This window comes from Hemiscyllium ocellatum, chromosome 2 (genome assembly GCF_020745735.1).
Source record: "Hemiscyllium ocellatum isolate sHemOce1 chromosome 2, sHemOce1.pat.X.cur, whole genome shotgun sequence".
Taxonomy (NCBI): domain Eukaryota; kingdom Metazoa; phylum Chordata; class Chondrichthyes; order Orectolobiformes; family Hemiscylliidae; genus Hemiscyllium; species Hemiscyllium ocellatum.
In genome coordinates, this window is record NC_083402.1 from 149,862,830 (window position 1) to 149,890,744 (window position 27,915).

The 27,915-nt window shown below is 41.8% G+C and overlaps 1 protein-coding gene across 7 annotated transcripts in view; it reads right to left on the reverse strand.

Moving 5' to 3' along the window:
• dock8 (dedicator of cytokinesis 8) overlaps nucleotides 1–27,915 on the reverse strand; it is a 273,645-nt gene that overhangs the window by 24,688 nt on the left and 221,042 nt on the right. For all 7 annotated transcript variants that reach the window (XM_060841212.1, XM_060841167.1, XM_060841183.1 and 4 more), the window contains 10 exons: nucleotides 26,805–26,987; nucleotides 24,955–25,087; nucleotides 21,789–21,876; nucleotides 19,565–19,661; nucleotides 17,703–17,837; nucleotides 12,260–12,412; nucleotides 10,356–10,514; nucleotides 7,821–7,921; nucleotides 839–1,031; nucleotides 600–743 (listed from right to left, as the gene is read on the reverse strand). In XM_060841212.1, the coding sequence (XP_060697195.1) occupies nucleotides 600–743; nucleotides 839–1,031; nucleotides 7,821–7,921; nucleotides 10,356–10,514; nucleotides 12,260–12,412; nucleotides 17,703–17,837; nucleotides 19,565–19,661; nucleotides 21,789–21,876; nucleotides 24,955–25,087; nucleotides 26,805–26,987 (1,386 nt within the window). The remainder of the gene's footprint in view (nucleotides 1–599; nucleotides 744–838; nucleotides 1,032–7,820; nucleotides 7,922–10,355; nucleotides 10,515–12,259; nucleotides 12,413–17,702; nucleotides 17,838–19,564; nucleotides 19,662–21,788; nucleotides 21,877–24,954; nucleotides 25,088–26,804; nucleotides 26,988–27,915) is intronic.

The following is a 27,915-nucleotide window of genomic DNA, read 5'->3' on the forward strand; positions in this document are numbered from 1 at the left end:
AAAAAAACAAGTGATTGCTGATTAAAAATCCCGAACTGTGTGTAACATCAACACAATGGCCAGCAAATTCAATTTTAACTCAGTCTGTGTTTCAGGCAGAGGAGAGTGTGATATTCAGTCGACAAATGTCAGGACCTAAAGTATTTTAACTCTGAGTTCATTTCAGATCAGTGGTACGGAGGAATTTTGAGAACTTTTGGCAGAACAGAGTGAGGGGAGGGGTGTAGGGGGGCTGGGAACAGTGCTGTTTCTCCAACTGCTCCCTGGCTCAGTTTCTGATGGACAGACAGCTAGGGTTAAACACAATCTGAATATCCCTGGTTCATGTCCACAGCTATAGAATTCAAAATTTCTGCTCTTCTAAGCAGTTGCACTGCTGGCTCACACTAACTTATTAATGATTTCTGTTTTTCGTTGGCGAGGTCCTGACCTGTCCTTTACAAAGTACAAAATGCCCAAGCCACTCCTCCACAGTCATTCTCGTAATTCTCCACGCAGTGAGCTGGACAGGGACTCTGATAGAAGTCTGCAACGTGTTGACATGTGGGTAACAGGAGCTAAAGGAAGGAGAAGTAAATAAGTACATGAAGGATACTTACTGTGCTGAAAAGCTCAGCAGCTTGTTCAAGCAAACCCACAAGACCATTTTCACTGAAATATCTTCCACTACATATTCCGTCTTCATCTGGGGACAAGATATCATCTGATACTGCAGATTCTTCCAGAACATTAGGTGATATATTCTGGAAACCACAACAGAAAAAAAAAAGTTAGAATCAAGTTCCTTATGCACTTGGGTATATAAATAGTGGTGCTAAGTGAATACTTTCAGACGTACCTGAAAGCTAACACTGCCCACAGGAAGGTACTTGTGATCTTCCAACATGCTGAGGTACTCTGCTACCAGTGCTGCAGCATGCACCAAACACAATGCAGCCTCAGTGTAACACTGCCTCTTCGTGTGCTTCTCAGCCATGTTCTGTAGCCAGGTCAAACGTAGGTCAGGTGAAGTCTGATATCCTTTAGCCAACCTGAATTATTAATTTCAAAAAGAAAAGTAGTAATTACATAAGAAATAAAACAATAATCAGGTCTAGAAATGCCATTTACAATTGAAGGAATTGCAGATGTTGTAAATCAGAAATTTCTGGAAAAACGCAGTAAATCTGACAGCAGTGATGGAGAGAAATCAGAGTTAAGGTTTTGGGTCCACTGACCCTTCCTCAGGACCCAGAATATGGCATTGTGATGAGGCTGGAGGAGAAACTCTGACCTCAGAAATAATGTAGGAACTGTGCTTCCAAATCCCACAGTAGAGGCTGGGGGAACGTAAAACTGTTCAAAAAATCTGGAATAAAAAGCTAGTCTCAGTAATGTTGACTGTGACAACGATCATTGATTCCATGTGGTTCACTCATTACAAAATCACAAGAAGGTAAAGAAAGCCATTTGGCCCATTTTGTCTGGAACAGCTCTTGAAATGAGCATCTTGACTTCATAAAATTCTCCTGCTTTTCCCCATTCCCTTACACATTGTTTCTGTTTAAACAACTATCCAAAGTTCAGTTGAATGCTTCACTTGAACCTGTCTTCACCACGCTTCTAGATACTACATTCCAGATTGGTAACAATCCTGAGAAAACATTTTTTCCCACAGCACTTTTGCTTATTTCACAAATCACCTTAAACACTCACATCCTTGATCTTTTTACAAGTCTGAACATTTCTCTCCATCTACTTTATCTAATGCCTCATAATTTTGAAAACTTCCATCAGATCTCCTCTCAGCCTTCATCTCTCCAAGGAAAGCAGCCCCGACCTCTCCAATGTATCCTCATGATTGAAGTTTCTCTTCCCTGGAACCATTTTGTTAATCTCTTCTGACCTCTCTCCAGTAAATTCACATACCTCCTATAACATAGTGCCCACAACTAGACACAATACTCCAGCTGAGGCCTGTGATGATGCTGCTCCTTTAACAAGGTTACGGTCAAAGAACCATAGAGATATACAGCACGGAAACCAACCCTTCAGTCCAACTCGTCCATGTCAACCAGATATCCCAACCTAATCTAGTCCCACTTGTCAGCACCCAGCCCATATCCCTCCAAACCCTTCCTATTCATATACCCATCCAGATGCCTTTTAAAATGTTGTAATTGTACCAGTCTCCACCATTTCCTCTGGCAACTCATTCCATACATGCACCACTCTGCATGAAAACATTGCCCCTTAGGTCTCTTTTATATCTTTCCCTTCTCACCCTAAACCTATGCCCTCTAGTTCTGGACTCCCCCCACCCCAAGGAAAAGACTTTGTCTATTTATCCTATCCATGTCCCTCATGATTTTATAAACCTTTAAGGTCACCCCCTCAGTCTCAGATGCTCCAGGGAAAACAGCCCCAGCCTGTTCAGCCTCTCCCTGTAGCTCAAACCCTCCAACTCTGGTAACTCCCTTGTAAATCCTTTCTGAACCCTTTCAGGTTTCACAACATCCTTCTGACAGGAAGGAGACCAGAATTGCACGCAATATTCCAACAGTGGCCTAACTAATGTCCTGTACAGCCGCAACATGACCTCCCAGCTCCTGTATTCAATACTCTGACCAATAAAGGAAAGCATACCAAACACCTTCTTCACTATCCTATCTACCTGTGACTCGACTTTCAAGGAGCTATGAACATGCACTCCAAAGTCTTTGTTCAGCAACACTCCCAAGGACCTTACCATTAAGTATATAAGTTCTGCTAAGATTTGCTTTCCCAAAATGTAACACCTCACATTTATATAAATTAAACTCCATCTGTCACTCCTCAGCCCATTGGCTCATCTGATCAAGATCCCATTGGACTCTGAGATAGCCTTCTTCGCTGTCCACTACACCTCCAATTTTGGTGTCATCTGCAAACTTACTAAATAAACCTCTTATGCTCCCACCCAAATCATTTATATAAATGACGAAAAGCAGTGGACCCAGCTCCGAACCTTGTGGCACTCCACTGGTCACAGGCCTCCAGTCTGAAAAGCAAACCCCCACCACCACCCTCTGTCTTCTACCTTGGAGTCAGCTCTGTATCCAAATAGCTAGTTCTCCCTGTATTCCGTGAGATCTAACCTTGCTAACCAGTCTCACATGGGGAATCTTGTTGAATGTCTTACTGAAGTCCATATAGGTCACGTTCACTGCTCTGCCTATCAATCCTCTTTGTTATTGCTTCAAAAAACTCAATCAAGTTTGTGAGACATGATTTCCCACACACAAAGCCATGTTTACTATCCCTAATCAGTCCTTGCCTTTCCAAATACATGTACACCCTGTCTCTCAGGATTCCCTCCAACAACTTGCCCACCACTGACCTTAGGCTCACTGGTCTATAGTTCCCTGGCTTGTCCTTACCACCTTTCTTAAACAGTGGCACCACATCAGCCAACCTCCAGTCTTCTGACACCTCACCTGTGACTATTGATGATCTCAGTGAGGGGTCCAGAATCACTTCCTTAGCTTCCTGCAGAGTTCTAGGGTACACCTAATCAGGTCCTGGGGATTTATCCACTTTTGAGTTTCAAGACATCCAGTACTTCCTCCTCTGTAATATGGACATTTCTCAAGATATCACCATCTATTTCCCTACATTCTATGTCTTCCATGTCCTTTTCCACAGGAAATACTGATGCAAAATACTCGTTTAGTATCTCCCCCCATCTCCTGTGGCTCCACACAAAGGCCACCTTGCTGATCTTTGAGGGGCCCTATTCTCTGCCTAGTTACCCTTTTGTCCTTAATGTATTTGTAAAAACCCTTTGGATTCTCCTTAACTCTATTTGCAAATGCAATCTCATGTCTCCTTTCGCCTTCCTGATTTCCTCTTAAGTATACTCCTACTTTCTTTATACTCTTCTAAGAATTCACTCGATCTATCCTGTCTGTACCTGACATATGCTTCCTTCTTTTTCTTAACCAAACCCTAAATGTCTTTAGTCATCCAGCATTCTCTATACCTACCAGCCTTTCCTTTCACCCTAACAGGAATATACTTTCTTTGAATTCTTGCTATCTCATTTCTGAAGGTTTCCCATTTTTCAACCATCCCTTTACCTGTGAACATCTGTCCCCAATCAGCTTTTAGGAGTTCTTGCCTAATACCATCAAAATTAGCCTTCTTCCAATTTAGGACTTCAACTTTTAAATCTGGTCTGTCATTTTCCATCACTATTTTAAAACTAATAGAATTATGGTCACTGGCCCAAAAGTGCTCCCCACACTGACACCTCAATCACCTGCCCTGCCTTATTTCCCAAGAGTAGGTCAAGTTTTGCACCTTTTCTATTGGTACATCCACATACTGAATCAGAAAATTTTCTTGTACACACTTAATAAATTCCTCTCCATCTAAACTCTTAACACTATGGCAGACCCAGTCTATGTTTGGAAAGTTACAATCCCCAACCACAACCACCCTATTATTCTTACACGATAACTGAGATCTCCTTCCAAATTTGTTTCTCAATTTCCCTCTGACTATTGGGGGGGTCTATAATACAATCCCAATAAGGTGATCATCCCTTTCTTATTTCTCAGTTCCACCCAAATAACCTCCCTGGATGTATTTCCAGGAATATCCTCCCAAAGTACAGCTGTAACGCTATTCTTTATCAAAAGTGCAACTTCCTCTCCTCTTTTGGCCTTCTTTCTATCTTTCCTGTAGCATTTGTATCCTGGAACATTCAGCTGCCAGTCCTGCCCATCCCTGAGACACGTTTCTATATTTGCTATGATATCCCAGTGCCATGTTCCTAACCATGCTCTGAGTTCATCTGCCTTCACTGTTAGTTTAATTTATCAGTCCTATCTTGTTCTCTGCTTTGTCCCTGCCTGCCCTGACTGCTTGACTCGCTTCTTTTCTCAACTGTACCAGTCTCAAATTGAACTCTTTCCTCACTATTTCCCTAGGCCCCAGCACCTCCCCCCCCTTACTAGTTTAAATCCTCCTGAGTGGCTCTAGCAAATCTGCCCGCCAGTATATTAGTCCCCTTCCAATTCAGGTGCAATCCATTCTTCTTGTACAGGTCACTTCTACCCCAGAAGAGATTCCAATTATCTAAAAATGTGAATCCTTCTCCCATACACCAGCTCCTCAGCCACGCATTCATCTACTCTATCCTCCTATTCCTACCCTCACTAGCTTGTAACACCAGGAATAATCCAGATATGGTGTCCTTGGCATTTTTCAGAGATCGTAAAAGACACAGACTCCAAAAGGTCTGGGTTTGGATGGGTTTTAAAGCCAGTTTAATTATTGATAACAGATCCTGCCTCAGGCAAAAGGCCTTTAAGTTTTAAGGGAAACACGTACAATGAATGGGGAGTGGCCAGTTCTCCCAGTTCAGTTTTTCTCTGATTTGGTTTGGTCTTGCTATTCATTGAAAGCAGTCAGGCAGTTGTAAAAAGCTGCTGGACCCAATGAAGCAAGTCCATGCTGATCTTCCTTCCTCTCTGACATCTCTCCTTTAAGACCCTGTGTTTTATTTTACCTTTGGCACCAAGGCGTGTTTATGGGGATTGTTGCAAGTATTTGGAACAGCATCATTAATTCGGGATGATCTGTTGGACTTTTGGATAGGTTATGTTATTCAGTATTCTGTTCTCTTTTGTTGGTGTTTGATTTGATAATCTTATAAATAAATTCTGCTTTGTTTAAAACTTTGATGAGCTGCATCCCTCCTGGAATTTCCACGTTACACCTGCTTAAAAGAACTAGCAAAGTTAGGGTCTGGGCTACTTTCTTGAAATGCTTTGAGTGTTCTGGTCTGGTCCATAACAGGCCTAACAGGTGTGTTAAAGAAGTTCAACATTAGCTTAGTCTTTTACTTTCTGCCACGATGAATAAATCTCAGGACACTGCGTACTTTATTAACTGCTCCGTCCATTTATCTAGCCACTTCAGTGATCTGTGGCAGATATTGCCAGATCCTCTGCATCCCATTTAATATTGTTCCCCTATTTTATATCGTCTTTTCATCCATTTCCTCCTAAAATGCATTACTTCACATTACCCTTCATTTAACTTCACCTGCCACTTATCTGCCCATTCCATCAGCCTGTCAAGGTGCTTTTGAAATTCTGCATTGTCCTTTGCACAGTTCATAATGTTTCCAAGTATTTTATTATCCACAAGCTTTGAAATTGTATACAGCAATGAAGATCTACAATATTAATATACAACAGAAAAATCAAAACATAACTTATTGATTTGTTCACAGGATATGGGCATCGCAGGTGGGTCAGCATTTCTTGCCCTGACAGCCCAGAGGGCATTTGCGAGTGAACCACATTGCTATGGGAATGTGTGAAACTCAAGTACAAACTTTGCTCCAGCATGAAAATTATCAATGGACCCCCTTACTCTTTGTTTCCTCTGACTCAGTAATTTTGTATACATGTGGTGACTGTCCCTTGCATTCCATGAGTTATAACTTTTCTCACAATTTGTTGTGTGTTACCAGGTTGAACACCAGCTAGACGTCCATGTGCAGCTGATCAACAATTTCACCCCCATTAACCCTTCCAGTTACCTTTTCAAAATATCTCCAGCAAGTTTGTTAAACATGATTTCCCCTTTAGAAATCCATGTCAATCAGTGCTCTTTTTCCATGTGACTATAGTTTTAACGTGAATTATTGATTTCAGAAACTCCCTCGACACTCATTATAAACTGACTGGTCTATAATTGCTGCCTTATCCTGATAACTGTTTTTTTAATATACAAGCTTTGGTCCTTTAGGGAGTGAATGCGTCATCCTTGCCTCCTCTGGCCTACATGTGACTCCAGACACACAGCAATGTGATTGACTGTCTGCTGAAATTGCAGAATAATAGTCAGAAAGATGAGAACAGGAGAGAAAGGGGAGGTGGTTGCAAAATTGATCAAAAAATGAATTACTGGAGTGAGGAGGGATGATATCTTGGAAGAATCATCAAACAGAGCTACATGAATAGAAGCAAAAGCTACAAAAGCAGCAAACATGCTGTGGATGTGTACTATCGGCACTACTGCAATAAACTGAGATTCAAACATTAATCAAATATCAGAGAAGTATAATAATAAGGCAGTGATTAGTAGACGATAATAACTATCTAAATATTAACTGGGTTTACCTTTAGTGTGCTAGGTAGAGTGGGAACAAAATTCTTAAATTACATCCAGAAGAACTTTATTTTCCCACTATGTAGAAACATAGTGGACCGTTTATCTGGAAATGAGCTTGGACAGGTGGAAGATGGGGAGCATTTTGGAGATAACCCAGATATATTTAAGATATTTATTTTCTTTCAATCTATCGACAGCTTAGAGAAAGGAGGTGATGCACTGAATGTCACATGCATCTCACTTAAGCATCCCTACATTGGTACACATTGCAGAATCAGCAGGGATGATCATCGTAGATCAGTTATTGGCCTTCAGTAGCCTAGATTAGATTAGATTCCCTACAGTGTGGAAACAGGCCCTTCAGCCCAACAAGTCCACACCGACCCTCCAAAGACCAACCCACCCAGACCCATTCCCCTACGGGCAATTTAGCATGGCCAATTCACCTAACCTGCACATCTTTGGATTGTGGGAGGAAACCGCACGGGGAGAATGTGCAAACTCCACACAGACAGTCGCCCGAGGCGGGAATTGAACCTGGGTCCTGGCACTGTGAGGCAGCAGTGCTAACCACTGTGCCAGCATGCTGCCCGTTGCCGAAAAGAGCAAGGTGTAGCAAAGATAGGACACCTAGCAATGATGACATGTGCTTTTTGAGAGTATTTATTTACCTGTACATTAGATCCATGAGCATCTCAGGATCTTTCTGGAACTCCCTCATTTTGACAGTATCAGATAAGATGCTGTTGAGATTAAACAGTAGTTCCTCCACCTGGAAACAATTAAAAGAACAGAGAATACATTAACTACAGTGATTAGTGTATACTGTCATTTTACATTATAGTTTCACATGGATTTATTAATCACATTGTGTGCAACTTTAGAATATTAATAATGATTTATTCTTTCATAGGATGTGGATATCACTGGGTAGATATCAGGAAGGTGATGCTGTGTCTCCTTCTTGAACAGCTACAATCCACTTCATGTAGGTACAGCAATGTACTGAAAGAAAGGAGGTTTCTAGACCCAGTAAAGGCACAACAATATCGTTCTAAGTCAGCATAGAATAGAGAGGAACCTGCAAATGATGGCGGTCCCATGTATGTAGGACAAACACAGAACATAAGAATTAGAGCAGGAGTAGGCCATTTGGCCCCTCCAGCCTGCCCCATCATTCAACAAAATCAAGGCTGATCTGCCCTCAGCTCCTTTTTTGAGCCTGCTCAGCATGTTGTCAAATTCCTGATACTTCAAAAATTCTATTACATCCTCTTTAAACACTTTCAATGATCTAACCTCCGCAAGTTTCCAGAGTAGATAATTCCAGGCATTCACTAACCCCTGGGAAAAGAAATTCCTTTGTATCTCAATTTTAAATGAGTGTTCCTTTATTCTCTAACTATGTTGTTCAGATCCCCCACTAGTGAAAACATCCTCTCAACATCTACCTGATCTCCAGCGTCTGTAGTCTCATTCTCAATATCTACCTTGTCAAGACCCCTCAGAATCTGACAGAATTCAACTGGATCACCCCTTATTTTTCTAGACTGTAATCAATCAAGGCCCAACTTGTTTAACACTTCTTGATAAGTCAACTCTTTCACCACAGGAATTTGCCAAGTGAATCTCTTTTGAACTGTCTGAAAAGGCAACATATCGTTATTTTTAAATACTGGGAGAAAACTGTACACAGTATTCCAAGTGCTGCCTCATCATCATCCTGAATACTTGTAGCATGACTTGCCTGTTTTTAAACACCATCCCTCTAGCAATAAAAGCTAAACTTCCATTTGCCTTCTTAATTACTTGTTGCACCTGTATGCTAACATTTTGTGTTGCATTGAAAGAACACCCAGATCCCTCTCCACAGCAGTATTTTAGTGTTTCTGTCCATTTAAGTTATAGTCTGACTTTAAATTTTTCCAATCAAAAGTGCATAATCTCATACTTTCCTACTTTAAACTCCATTTATCACTCATTCAACCTCCTTATGTCTTTTTGGATTATTAGCAAATTTGGATGCATTCACTCTGCACCTTCCTTCAAGTCATTAATAAAAATAGTAAATAATTGAGAGTCTGGAACTGATCCCCATGTCACTCCATTAGTCACCTGAAAAAGACCCATTAATCCCGACTGTCTCTCATCTGTATGTTAAGCAATCCTCAATCCATGCTGCTACATTATCCTTAATAACATGAACCCTTTATGTGGTATCCTATTGAATGACTTCTGAAAATCCAAACATGCAATATCTACCGGTTCCCCTTTATCAACTCTACTCATTATATCCTCAAAGAACTCGAAAAAAAGTGTTGGACATGATTTCCCAATCACAAATCCATGCTGACTCTGTTTCATTGTGTTCAGCCATTCCAAATATCCTATTTCTTCATAATAATGGAATCTAGCATTTTGGCAAGATGTTGGGCTAACTGGCCTTTAGTTTCCTTCTATCTGCCTCACTCCCATCTTAAATGGGGGTATCATGTTTGCAGTTTTCCAAATTGCTGGAACCATCCCAGAATCTAGTGCAGTCTTGAATATTTCAAACAATCCCTCCACCATCTCACATACCTGGGCAATTTTCCAAATTACCGGATAGGCGCAATAATTGTAACATACCCAGTATGTATTACATTGGCCAGGTTAGACCTGAACTGCTTTTATATTGGGTTGAGTGTGGTGCTTGCTGTTGACATGTTGTTGTATGCTGCATTTGTGAAGTCATGCATGATTTGATGTCAGGATCCAAAAGCTTTGAAATCCAGAATTCAGAATATAATCAAATAAGAAAGGCCCAATTTCCAACTAAGTCTCCTGGAGATCACTTGCTACAATACATCTCTGATATTAACTTTTGGAAGGAAAAGAGATGATACTTTTATAGATGTGGACCAATTTGGAGATGTGGACCAATTTTAGATCAGTTATACTTCAGCATAACACTGTAAACAGACTCAGTAGAACATGGAGTCATGTACATTCCTGTGGAAAGTATACTTGTGTAAAAAATTAGGTCTGCAGATGCTGGAGATCACAGCTGAAAATGTGTTGCTGGTTAAAGCACAGCAGGTTAGGCAGCATCTCAGGAATAGGGAATTCGACGTTTCGAGCATAAGCCCTTCATCAGGAATCAGGATATTTGTGTCCATATCGGATGTTGTTATTTTAGCGTTACACTTCGTATGAGGTCTCCTCACCTGAATTGGAAACATTGTAGGCTGCATTTCATCATCTTCCTCTGCATAAGCCAGAACAGTTCGTAAAGCTCGCCTCAAATATTCTTCATTAAAATCTGATGATTTACCCACCAGAGATGCTAAAGACATGGTGACCTGCATTTTAACTCTGGCAAAATTCTGGAAATGCAAAACACTAAAATCAATCTAAGTTACACAAGCATTAATTCTTTTTCCCTCTATACATCACTGATGGAATCATACAAAACATACAACTGGCATAATTTATGACATCAGATAATTGCAAATATTGATTGAAATGTGTATTGATCTGCTTTTCAATTTGATTTTGCTATTACATTGAGAAGGTATGTCACTGTGAAAGAATGCAGCTATTAACATACACCCAGCTTCTGTTGCAGAACTTGCTCGTTTAGGAGTTGGGAAATGTTTCTACTGAAATGACAGCCTTGTGATGTTAAAATCTATTGATGGATCTCTTGTAGAATTCCCAGGAAGCATTGTCTTGAGGTAGTAAACACATGTCCTCAAAGATAAATACACACATAGCAAATTGTTCAGGATGGAAATTTGGGTGGCACAGTGACTCAGTGGTTAGCACTGCTACTTCACAGCGCCAAGGGCCCAGGTTTGATTCCTGCATCAGGTGACTGTCTGTGTGGAGTTTGCACTTTCTCCCTGTGTCTGCGTGGGTTTCCTCCGGGTGCTCCGGTTTCCTCCCACAGTGTAAAGATGTGCAGGCCAGGTGAATTGGCCATGCTAAATTGCCTATAGTAATAGGTGCATTAGTCAGGGGTAAATATAGATTACAGGAAAGGGTCTGGGTGGGTTACTCTTGGAGGGTCGGTGTGGACTTGTTTCCCTACTTTAGGGCATCTAAGAATCTAAGGAATCTCTTTTCAAGTTCCAATCATGAAGAGCTGTAATTATTGGTGCTAGAACACAAAGGCTAACACTTGCTGCACATGCAGTCTCAGTGTCAAAGTGTCAGCTACATACAGTAAAGCAACCAAGTTGGCTTGACACAGACAAACAATAAAGTTCAAGTGACCTATTTTTAACCAGGTTATTGTATCTATTCCACGTTAGTTATCCATTCTTATCATTATCAAACATGCTTCTGACAATTTAGTAAATTTGATGTTTATCTTGTAACATGAAGAATCGATTATAATATTCAGATTATTAAACAAGCAATCAATGAAAAAATGTTTTGACAGAAATATGTTTTTCAAAAAATAATTGATTCTATATAAAATCATGTTAGAAACAAGTTTTACTTTAGTATATTGGTAAATGGGGTTAGTGTAGGTTGAAAGTTTGACAAATTCAGCATTCATGAGGGAACACACAACAATGATCCTGTGATTCAGAGTCCCATGATCCTGCTCCATGAAGCTATTGTACATTGGGACTCACGTGAAATTTGATTGGTTATGTTAATGACAGGAAATGTCTTTTGCACATGCTCCAGGGGAACCTCCTGCAGCTGACCAGAGCAGAGGCAGGAAGAGCTGTGCAGGTGCCAGTGGTCTCTCTCTTTGGGACGACTGAGTGTCCATCACTGTTTCTGATACCTTTAAGGTCAGCAGTGCAGACAAAAATCAGGGTCAACTCACCACAATTACCCACATGTGTTAGTAAGATGTAAGAACAAATGAATAAGCCATTCACAAGCAGTTCCATTACCTGCTGCCAACAGACTTCTATTGCTGTCAGCACTGTAGATAAACATGACACTTCTATTCAATTGGAAAGGCAAACAGAGTAATAATCTCCCAATGGCACTTGCCATTGTTATTTATTTGTGATGATTATGACAGAACAACAATCTGACTTTGCAAGCCTGGTTGCTGACAACTAGCAGTTACTGCACATTCTCGATAAAAATAATGAAGCCTTACGCTGACTGTACTAAAGCTGTGCCTCATGATGAGGTACAGTGTGGCACAGGCTTGGGTCCTGGTACTGTCCATGCTGCTGCTGCAATGGTGTAACACTCTCTGACACATGTCAGAACACTGCTCTGCTTCCTCTTCAAACAGTAGGTCTGCATACTGGGAAAACAAGAAAATAATAACATGGTCATGTCAGAATTCCAGGGAACAAACTCTTAATGGCAGAAAGTGAGGACGACAGTGCTGGAGATCAGAGTGGAGAGTGTGTGGAGAGGAAGATCAATGTTTCGGGCATAAGCCCTTCATCAGGTTCCTGATGAAGGGCTTATACCCAAAATGTCGACTCTCCTGCTCCTCAGATGTTGCCTGACCTGCTGTGCTTTTCCAGCATCACACTCTCAAAAACAAACTCTGAATGTCAATCAATAACAACAACAATGCATTGCATTGAATGGATTAAAAATGTGTCCCAAGCCACTTCACACACATTGAGCTGATGAAGGCCAAAAACCCACTGTGCGAAGTGATATTCTCTTGGACTGTCATTCAATAACACACTTGTAATCCAAGAAATGCACATTTGACCTGATTTAAGCCCATGACGCACGAGATGCAATTGTTTACGTTTATAAATGCAAAATTCTGGGGCCTATGATGTACAGTGTCCGACACAATTATTGTACTCATACACAGTAAGACATTGTGCATGTCTTAAGAATATAAAGTGCTGTATATCACAACACTGATGAGTTTTACTGTAGCTGGAAAAACATGCCTTAAAGTGATTATTGTCTACAACAGGTAATGTATTTCATAGTTAGCACAGACTGTACACAAAGGCACTTACAGCACAGGTAGAGACCTCATACCTACTGAAAGCCGGCTGGGACACTAAAATTACAACTGTATTTCTGAAAATGATGCCCCACAGATTCCAAGTTACCACTTGGGCTGACTTTTGTTGACAGCATTGAACATTTGCACTCTGGCAGGTTCTCCAATGGCTTGGCAATTTTATCAAAGAAAAGTTGAGCTTTCTTGTCAGTTCACCTTGATTCTGTCTTTCACATCTGGGTTTTGGCTTCAGTAGATTTTGTTTAGATGCGGCATCACGTTAGTCTTTGGATGAGTCTATTTGGATTCCTTTACTCTGTGTATTTTTGCCTTTTTAGATTAGATTAGATTACTTACAGTGTGGAAACAGGCCCATTGGCCCAACAAGTCCACACAGTTCCGTCGAAGCGCAACCCACCCATTCCCCTACATTTACCCCTTTACCTAACACTACGGGCAATTTAGCATGGTCAATTCACCTAACCTGCACATCTTTGGGCTGTGGGAGGAAACCGGAGCACCCGGAGGAAACCCACGCAGACACTGGGAGAATGTGCCAACTTCACACAGTCAGTCGCCTGAGTCGGGAACAGTATATGTTTGTGCTGGATTTGCTCAATTTCTTTATGAATCTATTAGGGATTTTCACTGCTACCTCAGCCTTTTAATTTAACTGAGCATAGTGTGGAGATCTTGCGATGTTGAGGTTCCCAATCCCTGTATGAAGTGGCTGAATTCTTCACTCATGAACTGAGGGCCATTGTCACTCATTGTCAGACTGCAAGGATGTGCAGCAAGTCATTGTGAAGCGAACTAGGCATGTAGATCTGATTCCAATAGTTCATTGTGGAAATCATACACACTGCTGCTGCTGAGTGTCGATGGAGATTTGTGGGTATGATGTCAATAAAGTGGGCTGCTTCGTCCTGGATAGTGTCAAACGTTTTGGGTGTTATTGAAGCTGCACCCATCCAGGCAACTGGGGAGTTTTCCATCACACTCCTGATTTGTGCTCTTTAGATGATGGTCAGACTTTGGGGAGTCAGGAGGTAGGTAGTTACTCACTGCAATATAGGTAACTCCAGCTCACTGCCTTTATTCCTGATGAAGGGCTTTTGCCTGAAACGTCGATTTTGCTGCTCGTTGGATGCTGCCTGAACTGCTGTGCTCTTCCAGCACCACTGATCCAGATACTCACTGCAATATTTCTAGCCTCTAACCTGCTCTTGTAGCCATTGTGTTTATATGGCTGGTCCAGCTGAGTTTCTGGTAAATGGTAATACCCAGGATGCTGACAGTGGAGGATTCAGTGATGGTAACACATTGAATGTCAAGGGGCAGTACTGAAATTGTCTCTTGTTGGAGATGGTCATTGTCCAGTGTTTGTGTGGAACAAATGTTACTTGCCACTTTTCAGCCCAAACCTGGATATTATCCAGATCCTGTTACATTTCAACATGGACTACTTCAGTATCTGAGGAGTCATGAATGTTTCTGTGCAATCATCAGTGAACATCCCCACTTCTGACCTCATGATGGAGGGAAGGTCATTGATGAAGCAGCTGAACATGGTTTGGCCTAGAACACTACCCTGAGAAATTCCAGCAGAAATGTCCTGTAACTGAGATGACTGACCTCCAACAACAATGACCATCTTCCTCTATATCAGGTATGACTCCAACCAGCTGGGATTTTGCCCCCTGTTTCCTGCTAATTCCAATTTTTCTCAGGCTCATTGATGCCTCACTTGGCCGAATGCAGACTTGATATCAAGGGCTGTCATTCTCACATCACCTTAAGTGAGAAGATGTGACCCTAGTGAGGGAATCTCAAACTAGAGGTCATAAGTTACAGAAGAACAGGATACTCATATAAAGCTGAGATGCGAAGGAATTTATTCTCTCAGAGGGTAGTGATTGCCTGATATTACCTCCCCCAGAGCATGTAGAGGCTAGATCACTGAAAATATATAAGGAGTCGGTGGACAGATGTTTGAAATGTTAAAGAACTGATGACTATGAGGAGTTGGCAAGAAAGAACAGTTGTGACCTGGGACAAATCAGCCATGGTATTATAGAACAGTCTGGCAGGGTTGGAGGCCCATTCCTCCTTCCTTTTCCAATCTTCTCCTTACCATTTGTGGAATGCCCTAACAACAGATGTGTGTTTTCAGGCCTTCTACAATCTGACTGATCTAACTCCCAGAAGTCAACGGTGACAAGATAATCAGTTGTTGTCAGTGTGAGGAGATCTCCTGCAAACTTTATCCATAGTTTGTCTGGTTGTCACACACCATAAAGGGCTCTTCACCTCACTTAGCCTGGTTTTCATTGCAAACACTGCATCAGCTGATATGGTCCTTAATCTAATTGCTCATGTTTGGCCAGTATATCACTTCTTTTATCTTCCTCAGGATAGACTCAATTCCTTATTGGTTTGCATGAATATGCTTCTTTTTTATTCCAACTGCTGAAGTATTCTGACTGCCTTTCCTTATTGCATGATGCCATCTAGGTTCTCAGCTCTAAGTGAGATACTCTCTTATAGCACCCGGCATCTTCCTGATGTTTTCAGGTCTTCCTTCCCTCCCTACTTCCTGCAGCACTCTAACTGATGCCTCAAGTTGCATTATTTGTTTGATTTGTGCAAGCTGCTTCAATATCTCTGCTGGACCGAGGACTTCCACAACATGTTGAGCTGTTGTTTCTTGGTGAATCTGTAGAGTTTCACAAGGAACCCTCAACCTGTTTCAGGGGCACTGCTGCTCTCAACAGCCTGTCAGCCACGTTCACATGTCTCCCCTACTAAGCTATCACATTCGCCATGTTTCTGCAACCAACATTCTTTGTTAATGTTTTGGAATACATGAACGTGCTTTGAGGAAGATGCATTGAAGTGGCTTGTGGGTAGAACCCTGTTTCTCCCAAACAGGTATTGATTAAAATGTTCACAAGCAAAGTCAGGCACTCTTTCTCTATTTGAGCATAGTGTCATTTGGTTTGCATTCACAACCTGGATGATACAACTGGCTGTCCTTGTGGGGTAAGGTTTGCTCAAAGTCCTGCCTTGCTGCCATCACGCTTCAAGGTGACTTTGTCACTGACAGCTTACTACCTCAGCGCTGGTGTTGATGTCACTAGCTGTTTGACTCGAGATAACAGTGCATTTTGGGAGACCAGATTTTAAAATGTGTACGTCTGCCCTGGTTAATGCTTTCCTCTCAAATTTGTGAACACTCCTGCAAAAATATTAACCTCTTTGAGGCCAGTGCCCACCCACTTAACAGTTTACTGGGTCCTGATGCCCTGTCTGTGTGATCTCATTATTCCCCCAAACTGTCCGTCAGTAATTACTCTGAAACACTGCAGTTAGTTAGGTTAGCTTGGAGCCCGACAGGTAGAGCCATCACTCAGTGCACATCCTGTTCACATCAATGTAGTGATTGGAAGGAGGGACAGGAGAATATCATTGACTATGAGATCCTTTATTGGGTTTATTAACCCTGGGCAAATCAGGGAGCCCCAGCATGACAGATGTAAACAGGATATTCACACAGCATTGCCCTTTGATGTGAAGGGCACTGCTTGTCACAGGCCACTCGGGTGTTTTCCTACTTTTCTTGGTGGTGGAAATTGAATAAAGATTTGTGCACCTTGTCTCTCACTGTGTCTCACACCTGCACACACACACCATGGGTGCTGGGGATAAAAATAATAAGCACTACCGCAGTTAGGCGGTAGTGTGGGGGTTAAGAAAAGAAAAAAAAAAGAAAAAAAAGAAAAAAATGTAAACAGGATATTGGCCAAACTAGCCATAAACATTTCCAGGCAGCGGGCCGTGGAGGGGGTGATTAGAGTCGACTGCCTGCCCCTCTTCCGCGGTTATGTTAGAGCCCAGGTGTCTCTGGAGAAGGAGCACGTGGTGCCCACCAACACCCTGGAGTTGTTCAGGGAGAGGTGGGTGCCGCAGGGAGTGGAGTGCATAATTTCCCCCTCCAACTCTATTTTGATTTAATCCCTGCCCTCCCTTCACTGTTTGATCACACAGCATTGCCCTTTGATGTGAAGGGCACTGCTTGTCACTGGTCACCCGGGTGTTTTCCTATCTTCCTGGTGGTGGAAACTGAATAAAGATTCGTGCACCTTGTGTCTTTCACTGTGTCTCACATCTGCACCCACACAACATGGGTGCTGGGGAAAAACATAAGCACTACCGCAGTTAGGCAGTAGTGTGGGGGTAAGGAAAAAAAAGAAAAAAAGAACAGGAATGTCAAAGGTTCTCTTTATGCTAGAAGAAATAAAAAAAGAAAAAAAATAAGCAGGATATTCAGAAGGTCTCCTCATGCTAGGGGCTGGCTCTGAGCTGGCTGGTCACAGGACATGTACAGTGCATATGTAAATAAAGGGTGACTTGGTGATGGGACAGTAGTCTCTGCACAGCTGTGTCAGTCAACTTCAAATTACCTGGTGAATTCATACATGAAATCATCATAAAGTGGCACATTATTGCACCTCATGGTCAACCAATCCAGGCCAGTCATTCAACAAAAAGTCAGCAATCCATAGGTCACTGTGGTTAACTTTTTATCCAGCTCCTTTTTTCCAGTTTATTTTACCTTGGCTATGAGTGCTCTCAATGAGTTGAAGCAATGTGTCAGGTAGTAGGAGCTCTGATTACAGCCCAGGTTGTGAAGAATCACCCTGAGAATGTTTCCCAAGACACTGTCCTTACAGTCGGATACCAAAATTGCCTATAATGGGGTAAAATGAAGGCATGTTAGATTAATTGCAAGCCATCAAACTCAACATTTTATGATACAGTATAAATATAGTAATAATTATTGGATATTTCAATTCTAAATGAATACTGAGACCTTTCAATGTCAGAAAAAAATAACAGCAACTTCCTCCTTTCAATGACAGAGCCAGACTACATTAGTAACTTGTAAAATATGAAGAATGGAGTCAATAAACGTGATCAAATGTCGGCTTCGGAATACTTGTTTATTACTGTCCCTCTTTTGTGTAAAAATGATTGCTAACTTTTTCAGTTCTTCTTCACAAACCTTATCACTCTGATGGAAGGACCAATCAGAAACTCAATACCAATCCTTCAACATTGTAGCCAACAAGAGGGAAAGGGACTGTCTCACCAACTACTTTTCTCTTCCTGGCTCCCCCAAACCACTTAGTTATATTTAAAAAAAACCGTTCCATACTAAATATATAGGTTTAACTGGTTACAGGAGCTTTTTTTTAAATGAAGGACTGGTATCAAAACAGGGAACTGTGGGTCAGTCCACTCATATACACATATAGTATACTGATACCAACAGACTTCCTTTTTTATTCATGGGGCATGTGGACAATGCTGGCTGGGGCACCATTTATTGTACAACCCCTGTAACTGGATTTAAACCTACAGCATGTGGACTGCAGTTGTTCAAGAAGGCAGCTCACCCTCACATTCTCAAGGGCAGCTAGGGACGGGCAATAAATACTGGTCCAGCCAGTGACACCCTGATGCCACAAATGAATAAAAGGTTCCATTTGGAACCAGCACATTTAGTTTGTTGATATAGCACCAACCTGAAATAATAATCTCAGCAAAATAATTCTTCAATCTAATGAGAAGTGCATCTCAGCTGGGGCATTCAGAAATAAATATAAAAGCACCTACTGTTCAGAGTGAAATCCAATAGAGGGGTCCCCGACTTACAAATGTTTGACTTACTAGTGCTATTATGTATGATTGCAATTCCATGCCGAGATGTAAATTTAAATTTCCAACATATCTGGTCTCCTTCCTATTGGAAGATGTTGTGAAACTTGAAAGGGTTCAGAAAAGATTTACAAGATGTTGCCAGGGTTGGAGGATCTGAGCTACAGGGAGAGGCTGAACAGGCTGGGGCTGTTTTCCCTGGAGTGTCAGAGGCTGAGGGGTGACCTTATAGAGGTTTACACAATTATGAGGGGCATGGATTGGATAAATAGACAGAGTCTTTTCCCATGGGTCAGGGAGTCCAGAACTAGACGGCATAGGTTTAGGGTCAGAGGGGAAAGATATAAAAAAAAACCTAAGGGGCAACTTTTTCACGCAGAGGGTAGTACGTGTATGGAATGAGCTGCCAGAGGATGTGGTGCAGGCTGCTACAATTGCAACATTTAAGAGGCATTTGGATGGGGATATGAATAGGAAGGGTTTGGAGGGATATGGGCCAGGTGCTGGCAGGTGGGACTAGATTAGGTTGGGATATCTGATTGGCATGGGTTGGACCAAAGGGTCTGTTTCCATGCTGTACATCTCCATGACTCTATGACCATTTCTTGTACCTACAAAGGTTAACTGTATATTATCCTGCATTGTGTTCCAACTTGAGCACAAGTTGACTTGTAAACAGACTCAAGAACAAAACCCATTCACAACGGTCTGCAGTGTGATTCAAATAAACAATTAAATTGTAAAAGTCAATGTTACCTTTATAATTATCTCTAGTGTGTCTAAAATAACAAGATTAGCCTCCGTAACTAGGTTTCCAGAGACCAGCGCTTCCTGATCCAGGTCTGCTTTAGTTCTGAAAAAGAAAAACAAAAGATCAATTCTGGTGACAGCATGTTATATGTTTTTAAAGACATATTTTGTCAAAGATTTTCTTCCAGCGTTCATCAGGATAGATAGGCAGGGGTCATGTTGGCGGGGGCTGTGTGGTGTTGGGTTTGTGGAGGGTGATGTCAGAGGCTTGCAGCTGTGGAGTTGACTGAAGTTTTGCTCATCCACATTAGAAAAGCAGTCTGACATTTCAAGGGCAATTAAACAAAAGAAAGGTGTTGAAGATTTAGAGTTTGATGATATTGGTGTCCATTGATATTGACATCGTACTTCTGAAATGGATAAAACCTGAACTTTTTGGAATTGGTAAAATATGAAGGAAGACAAACAGTACATGAACGATTGAAGGATTGTGCTTTCAACTAATTTAAAATAAATGGGCCATTAACTTGTTCTGTAGTGTAGTGATTGGAGGCACAGTAAAGGTAGTCACCATAGTCTTACCAGACCATAGGGCTGCTCTCTGATTAGCGAGAGAGATGACTGATGGGGGTTTAACCTGAGGGTCACTGTGCCTTAGGTGAGGGGAGGGGTTGAGCAAGAGACTCCTTCATGGTAATCTCCGCACACAACAGTGCAAACTAACCTTTGAGAGTTGGCATTCTTGCACTGTTTTGTGTTGCTAATCTCAACTAAGGCAGTAGTTGAGAAACTACAATTACCCACATTATCTCCAAGTTAAGAAAGAGAAGTGCGTTACAGAACAAGATCTCAAGGTCCAGTAAATGCTTCCTTTGTTTACAATCAGATCAGTTATCTGGACAAAATACACCCCGCCCGTTTCATTCGGATAAGCGAACTTGTTCTGTATTTAAAATCAGATGAGATTCCCACTGATCACTTTCCTGTGAGGAACTCTCTCCGAATATAGATGTTGGATGGAGTCAGGCTGCTTTACAGTCAAATGGCTGGTGGCTATGCAGTCTGAGTTCACAGGCAAAGAAAGTCTACAATGCACTGACAGAACCCTTATAGCAGTCGTGTCCATAGCTCTGAGCCAGGGGACCCAGGTTCTGGAGGTGTGTAATAACGTCTCTGAACAGGTTTGGTACAGAAAATATCAACAATGCAGCAGTGGGGCGGACAGATATATGAGTTGGAGAGGAGGTGACTATTAGAATCAAAAGCAATATTTGAAAAAAAATGTGAAGTAATGTGGTCGATGAACCTAATTCTAAATATGTCAAAAATTAACTTCACCGGCGAGCTGGAATTTTTCACTTGTCATTTATATAAATGATTTGAATATGAACATAGGAGGTGTGGTTAATACGTTTGCAGATGTGGTGGTGTAGTGGACAATCAAGGTGGTTATCACAACTTACAATGGGACCCTGACCAGATAGGACAATATGTGAGGAGTGGCAGAAGGAATTTAATTTAGAGAAATTTGAGGTGCTGCATTTTGGAAAGACAAATCAGGGCAGGATTTATAAGGTCCTAGGGAGTGCTGCTGAACAAAGAGATCTTTGAATACAGGTTCATAGTTCCTTGAAAGTAGAGTTGCAGGTAGAAAGGATAGTGAAGAACGCATTTGGTATGCTTTCCTTTATTGGTCAGAGTATTGAGTACAGGAGTTGGGAGGTCTTGTTGAGGCTGTACAGAATATTGGCTAGGCCATTTTTGGAATATTGTGTGCAATTCTGTTCTCTCTCCTATAGGAAAGATGTTGTGAAACTTGAAAGGGTTCAGAAAAGATTTACAAGGATGTTGCCAGGGTTGGAGGGTTTGAGCAACAGGGAGAGGCTGAATAGGCTGGAGCATCAGAGGCTGAGGGGTGACCTTATAGAGGTTTATAAAATCATGAGGGGCATGGATAGGGTAAATCCCGGGGGTAGGGGAGTCCAAATCTTGAGGGCATATATGTAATGCGAGGAGGAAAGATTAAAAGGGTCCAAAGGGGCAACATTTTCATGCAGATTGAACAGTGATATATAGAAGAGAGTTGAAATAAAATTACACACCCAGACAAAATTATAGGTACAATGGGCTGAATTACAATGGTAGTTCTGTCTACATCCTTGTTTTCCTTCCTTCTGTGTTATACCATTCAATCATTTTGTACTGACAAATCTTTTAATTAGTCACATACTTTTCCTGTCTCTCATTGCCTTGTCGCCACTGCGTTTGATCTTTTCTCCATCGCAGGTTTTCATTTATTCCAAAGTTTCTTTCATTTCCTAAAATAAATGCAATTAATTAATAAATAAGCAAAGTCTTTGAGTGGAACTGAATCTAACTGACATGGGCTTAGCTCATCAGCTGGAGAACCAACAGGGAAACCTACTTTACTACAGAGGGGCAGCAAGTAAAACCAGATGAAGCACTTGGTAAGGAAGAAATCCCATCCTGTCCCCACACCCAGTCAAGCAGAGGCTAGTAGCTCTGATAATAGGCAGGAAGGGCCACCAGGGACAGCAGCTGCTAATAGTATTGTACCCAAGACAAGGCCTATGATAGCTTAAGGACTTAGACTACAGGAGGATGTGGGCAGCAGTCAGAAGCAACCCCAGCTTGATTCTCGGTCCCTTGGTCAAGCGCTGAGTGCTCAATGTGAAAGAGGTACTTCCTCTATAGGGACACAGACAAACCCAGCATGGTTCAGCTTGTTGGACACATAGGAAAGCTATTCCACTTGTATGTAAGCCCTGAACCATCACTAAATTTCATTGGCCATGGGAATAATTGGCTCAATAGTGAGTGCAGTTCACACCTCTCCACAATTGGGAACATTTTCCCCATGGGCCCCAACCTAATTATGGGCATTTCCTTCCCTCAGGAGGCTGCCATGCAGCCTCTCCCACGATCACGTGGATTGGGTTGCCATGTTCTCCACACAATGGACTGTAGTAAGTCCAACTGGAGAGCCAGGTCACTGCTAACAAGATGGAATGTTTGTTATGAAGCAATAATATAATTGATTCAAACTGGGACTAAGTTTTAAGCAGCAGTATCAGAAAAAAAAATCTGTGCTTTTGTCAGTAGCAAGTTGTACACATAGACTCTGAATTGAGGCTGCAGCATTGGAGCTGAATCTCAGCTTCCTGCTCAGTACACAGAATTAATTCCGTCATGTCAGAGTTGAAAAAGCATTTACCAATTCCTTAATATTCACTTTTATGGTTCAGGTACCATCTGTCTGCGTGGGTTTCCTCCAGGTGCTCTGGTTTCCTCCCACAGTCCAAAGATGTGCAGGTCAGGTGAATTGGCCATGCTAAATTGCCCGTAGTGTTAGGTAAAGGGGTAAATATAGGGGAATGTGTGGGTTGCGCTTCGGCGGGTCGGTGTGGATTTGTTGGGCCGAAGGGCCTGTTCCCACACTGTAAGTAATCTAATCTAATCTGGATTTCAAACTGGACTAAGCCTCGTAATGACTTTCACATACAGTGATGAAAGCCCAGTGATACTCCTGTCAATAATGGCTGTGACTGTGGTATTTTGCTGCTTTTAATATCTTTGCCTGCCAATTGAGAAGCTGTTTGCCACAGTGGACTGCAGAAGCAGTACTGCCACAGCACAAACATCTGGGAGGTAACCAGAGTTATCCCGGGACACTGTTGGACTCAGTGGTTAAGTTATTTGTTATGTGCACCAATGTGGACTTTCAATAATTGGCCTGTACTCAACTTCTCTGGCAAGGAAATATTTTGAAGATAAATTAAGAAAACAATGCAAGGTAGCGTATTTGATAGGGCGTTATTGTTTTCATCTTTCTGTAATATATAGCAGAACCGCAGATCTCCACATATCAAGACTGTTATAGAACCACTCCTACTTGACATGGTTTGTAATTTTCACAACAATTTGTGGATATGATTGGGATGGTAAAAAACTTACAGGCATATGAACAGTAATACACAAATAATTTCTTCAAGACACTAATCTGTATAATAATGTCAGTTAACAAAAATAAAATACTAAAAGTATTAACTATCATGTATCTTGGGATGGGAGGATTGGATTGGTCAGGACTATATTTACAGGGGTTTAGAAGAATAAATGGAAAACCTCAGAGAACCCTAGAACATTCTCACAAGACGAGACAGGGCAAACACAGGAAGGGTATTCCCAGTGAGTGGGGAGTCCAGAGCCAGGGAGTCACAGACTAAGGATGTGGAACTGACAGGAGAAGAAATATCTTCACCTGAAGATTGGGGAGCCTGTGGAATTCATTGGCACAGGAAGTGGTTCAGGCCAAAGCATTGTACGTCTTCAAGAAGGAGTTACAGTCAGTTCTTCTATAATGTGATGGTTGCGTTCTTATGCAACCCCGCATTACAGTAAAAGTGCGCTTTACAAACAGTACTTAAAGTGTTGGTGATGTAATTGTATTATAACCAACACATGTTTAAACATTCACGTTTAGAAACATTGTCAATCACGTTACTGTGAATTCACGTTAACAAAACACATATTACAGCAGAATGACCTGTAAATGTAGTTCTTAGGACTAAAGGGATCAAAAGGCATGGGGTGAAAGTGGCAACATGGGATGGAATAGAATGATCAGTCACAATCATAATGAATGGCAGAACAGGCTCAAAGGGCTGAATGGCCTACTCCTGTCCCTACTTTCTATGTCTCTATGAATAGAAAATATTTTTAATAGATGAATTAAGTGCAGTATAAAAGATACAATTTGGAAATAACATCTCTGCCACGTATTTTTCTCCTTTTCTTTTTAGTCTCTCATTTCTCTTGGGGTCACCACAAGACCAGCTCATCACCTCTCTCTAATTCCTCTGTGAGTGACTGCATTTAAGTCTTTTCCCACAGCTTCTTTCATTTTGGGTCATCAGCTTTCCATTTCTCCTCCTTCCTGACAGTCCTATATCCATCACTGGCTTCATCACATTTCCTCTCTCTCCACAACAGGTAACTATATTATTCCTATCTCTTCTCAATTGCATCCTTCAATGCTCTCAGCCTTGTTGCTAATGCCCTGAAGCACTGGTTCCTGTTCTTTCACATCACTCCACAGATCCATCTCAGTTCCTGCTTCTCACTGCTATCCAGGCACTAAACTTCCTTCCTAGCTGTGGTCCAAGGTCCTGTACTGGTCTCACAACTGTCTTAGAGATTCTTTTCTTTCCAATATAAGAGATATTTTTTCTATCATGTAACACTCCATTACCTGACCCTATGACTCCAACCCATCAGCGTTTGCTGTATCTCTCACTTAGACAGACAGCACTTTTTCTTCTCATTGTGTCAGCAAAGGAAATGGTTTGAGCTGAAGACAAAGGTGAGTATCCTACCTGGCCCACGGCATCGCTTCATCATCTCTCCCCTGGCTCCTGCGTTTCCCAGAAGCACTTCCTCCAGCCGTGCCTTGGTGTGTTTGCTTTTCTGGAGGGCCTGTGTGCTGACTTTATCTGAAGTTACTTTGCTCTGAAAAGTAAATGACAGGTTTCTTCTACAACAATCCAGTGCTGTCGTTCCTTTTGATACCAAGTGTTACGACATTCTCTTAAGTTTTCTCTGAAGTTCAAAATTAACGTACAATGCAAATAATAGGACATGCTGTATACAGCACTGAGGTGGTGGGGAGAGGTAACTGCTAGCCTGCTGTTAAAGGAACCTGGAGGTATCTCTAAAGATCCTTTGTTGATTCTACGCACTAACATTTTCGAATACAGGTCGTTCTGCTAAAATGCGATAGCTGTGTTCCTCTGCACCCCTGCTGCGATAGAAAACTGTGCTGTGGAAGATCACTATAGAAAACTGTGTCTACAATTTGTCAAACGTGTCATAACCAATTTGCGTTATACCAAAATGACCTGTATTAATTCAGATTTCTGTCTTTTATTTGCATAATGCTTTAGCTGTTGGAATGTCATGTTCACACTTTTATGAATAGACTGCCAACTACAACTTTAAGAAAATCCCTGACCCTGGCAATTGCACATCATAGACACACAGCGGCCAATTATTCCTTAATCGTTTCATAGTGCTCTACACCCACACTCACAGCTACACTTCGGATTATTTCCAAAGCTAAGCACACTCACACTGCCGAAGCACAGGATACATTAAGGGTTATTTGGCCCAGGAATCCCTGAAACACCAAATACCTATCTCCCAAAGTCAGTTGCCATGTTTGGTGTAGGTGGTGGTTATGCTGACAAAGCCCTTGTACGGATACATCCATTTTAGGCCAGAGCTCAGCACATGAAGAACCTAACTTTGTATCCAACCCAGCAGGAAAATGTCCACTGTTATTAGATTGGAAATATGACAGAGGTCCATGTATTTTCAGCCACAAAGTAATTTTTCCACCTAATTAGATCTGCAAATATAAACTGTTGTGAAGTTATAGAGTCAGGCAGCACAGAAACAGGCCCTTTGGTCCATGTCAACCAGAATTCCAAAGTAAACTAGCTCCAGCTGCCTGCGTTTGGCCCATAGCTCTCCAACCATTTCCTATTTGTGTACTTCTCCAAATGTCTTTTAAATATTACAACTGTACCCACGTCCACCACTTCTTCTGGAGATTCATTCCACACAGACACCACTCTTTGTACAAAATAAAATGCGCCTATGAAATTGTAGACACAGTTTTCTATAGTGATCTTCCACAGCACAGTTTTCTATCGCAGCAGGGGTGCAGAGGAACACAGCTATCGCATTTTAGCAGAACGACCTGTATTCGAAAATGTTAGTGCGTAGAATCAACAAAGGATCTCAACTGAAAATGCTAACTTGTCTTTCTCTTGATTTTGATGCAGAGAGAATTGTTTGGTGCTTCCAGATTTTTAAAGTAATGCTGTTTCTTATTTTTCTCCCTCACATTAAAAAAAAGAGGACAGGTACGATTGCCACAGTCTTTGCAGACAGTAGGGCTGCTCACTCATTAGAGGGCAATAACTGATGATAGTTTAACCTGAGGGTCACTACACCTCAGGTGAGGGGAGAGATCAGAAGGAGATTTTCTTCGTAACCTCTTCGTAACAGCGGAACCCATGTTGTTGGCGTCACGCTGCATCGTAAACCAGCCATCCAGCCAACTGAGCTAACTGACCCCACTCCCTCATGTAAATACAGGGATAATGCTAGATGTGTAATGATACCTTCCACAATAAATACAGCACATGGCTAGTATCCTTACCCTATACTCAAAGCACGAAACACAGAGGTGCAACAGGTCTAGGATCTTGTTGAGTTGGGTCACAGGAAGATCTATAATCCATTTTCTGATAAGAGTTTGATCAGCATTCTTCAAGATCCATAAAAAGGAAATCAGTAAATCCCGACTGGCGTCAGCAGCCAATGGGGTTAGCTGTTTGCTTAGCTGTAAAGAAATGAAACAAAGGAATCAGCAATCATACAAAACCCGAACTCCAGAGGACTAAAGCTGAATCTAGTTTAGACAGTTTATTTCACATCAGTTGAATCTACTGTACAGAATTTGCTACACAATATGCAAAAGGAAGAGAAGAAACAAACAGTATTGTAGATACATTCTGAGGAGAAAGTGAGGATTGCAGACGTTGGAGATCAGAGTCGAGAGTGTGATACAGGAAAAGCACAGCAGGTCAGGCAGCATCCGAGCAGCAGGAGAGCTGACGATTCAGGAATAAGCCCTTTATCAGGAATTCTGATGAAATACACAGGTCAGCAAGTCAAGAAGCCTACCAGTCTGTGATGATAATTTAAAAACAGCAATGTCATTTTACAACTCATTGCTTCGTGCTGTCTACCACAAGTTACTGCACAAACATTCATGAGATCAGCCACAGATACTATTTAAAGGGATCATCCTGTACTTTATTGTTGGTTAACTTGTAATGGCTGTTGCTTGTGCAATACTTGGTGCTTACTAAAGTTCTCAACATTTCTAAAGTCAGCAGGGAGTGATGTGGTAGATGGTGGAGAGCTTTGTCCTGACCTCCCCTTTTGTTGTGAAGCAGCTGCCCCTAAACATGTAAACCTTTCCTTTGCAATACAGCATGTCTAGGAGCAGCAGCAGAGAAGGACAGGCTTCTGGAAAAGAGAGGAAGGAGGAGAGGAGAGCTCTGAATATACCCATGCAGAGTTTGAGGGGAACCTTTCCTCCTGGCTGGAACACAATGACAATCAAAGGGACTGCTACCAGTACTTCAGGAAGAACACTCACATAACTCTGTGGCCAGCTGCATCCACAATTCAAAAAGCAAGGATGGTGTTACCACTGACGTGAAGGTGACTGTGGCGATGGACTTTTATCTGCTGGCCTTCTT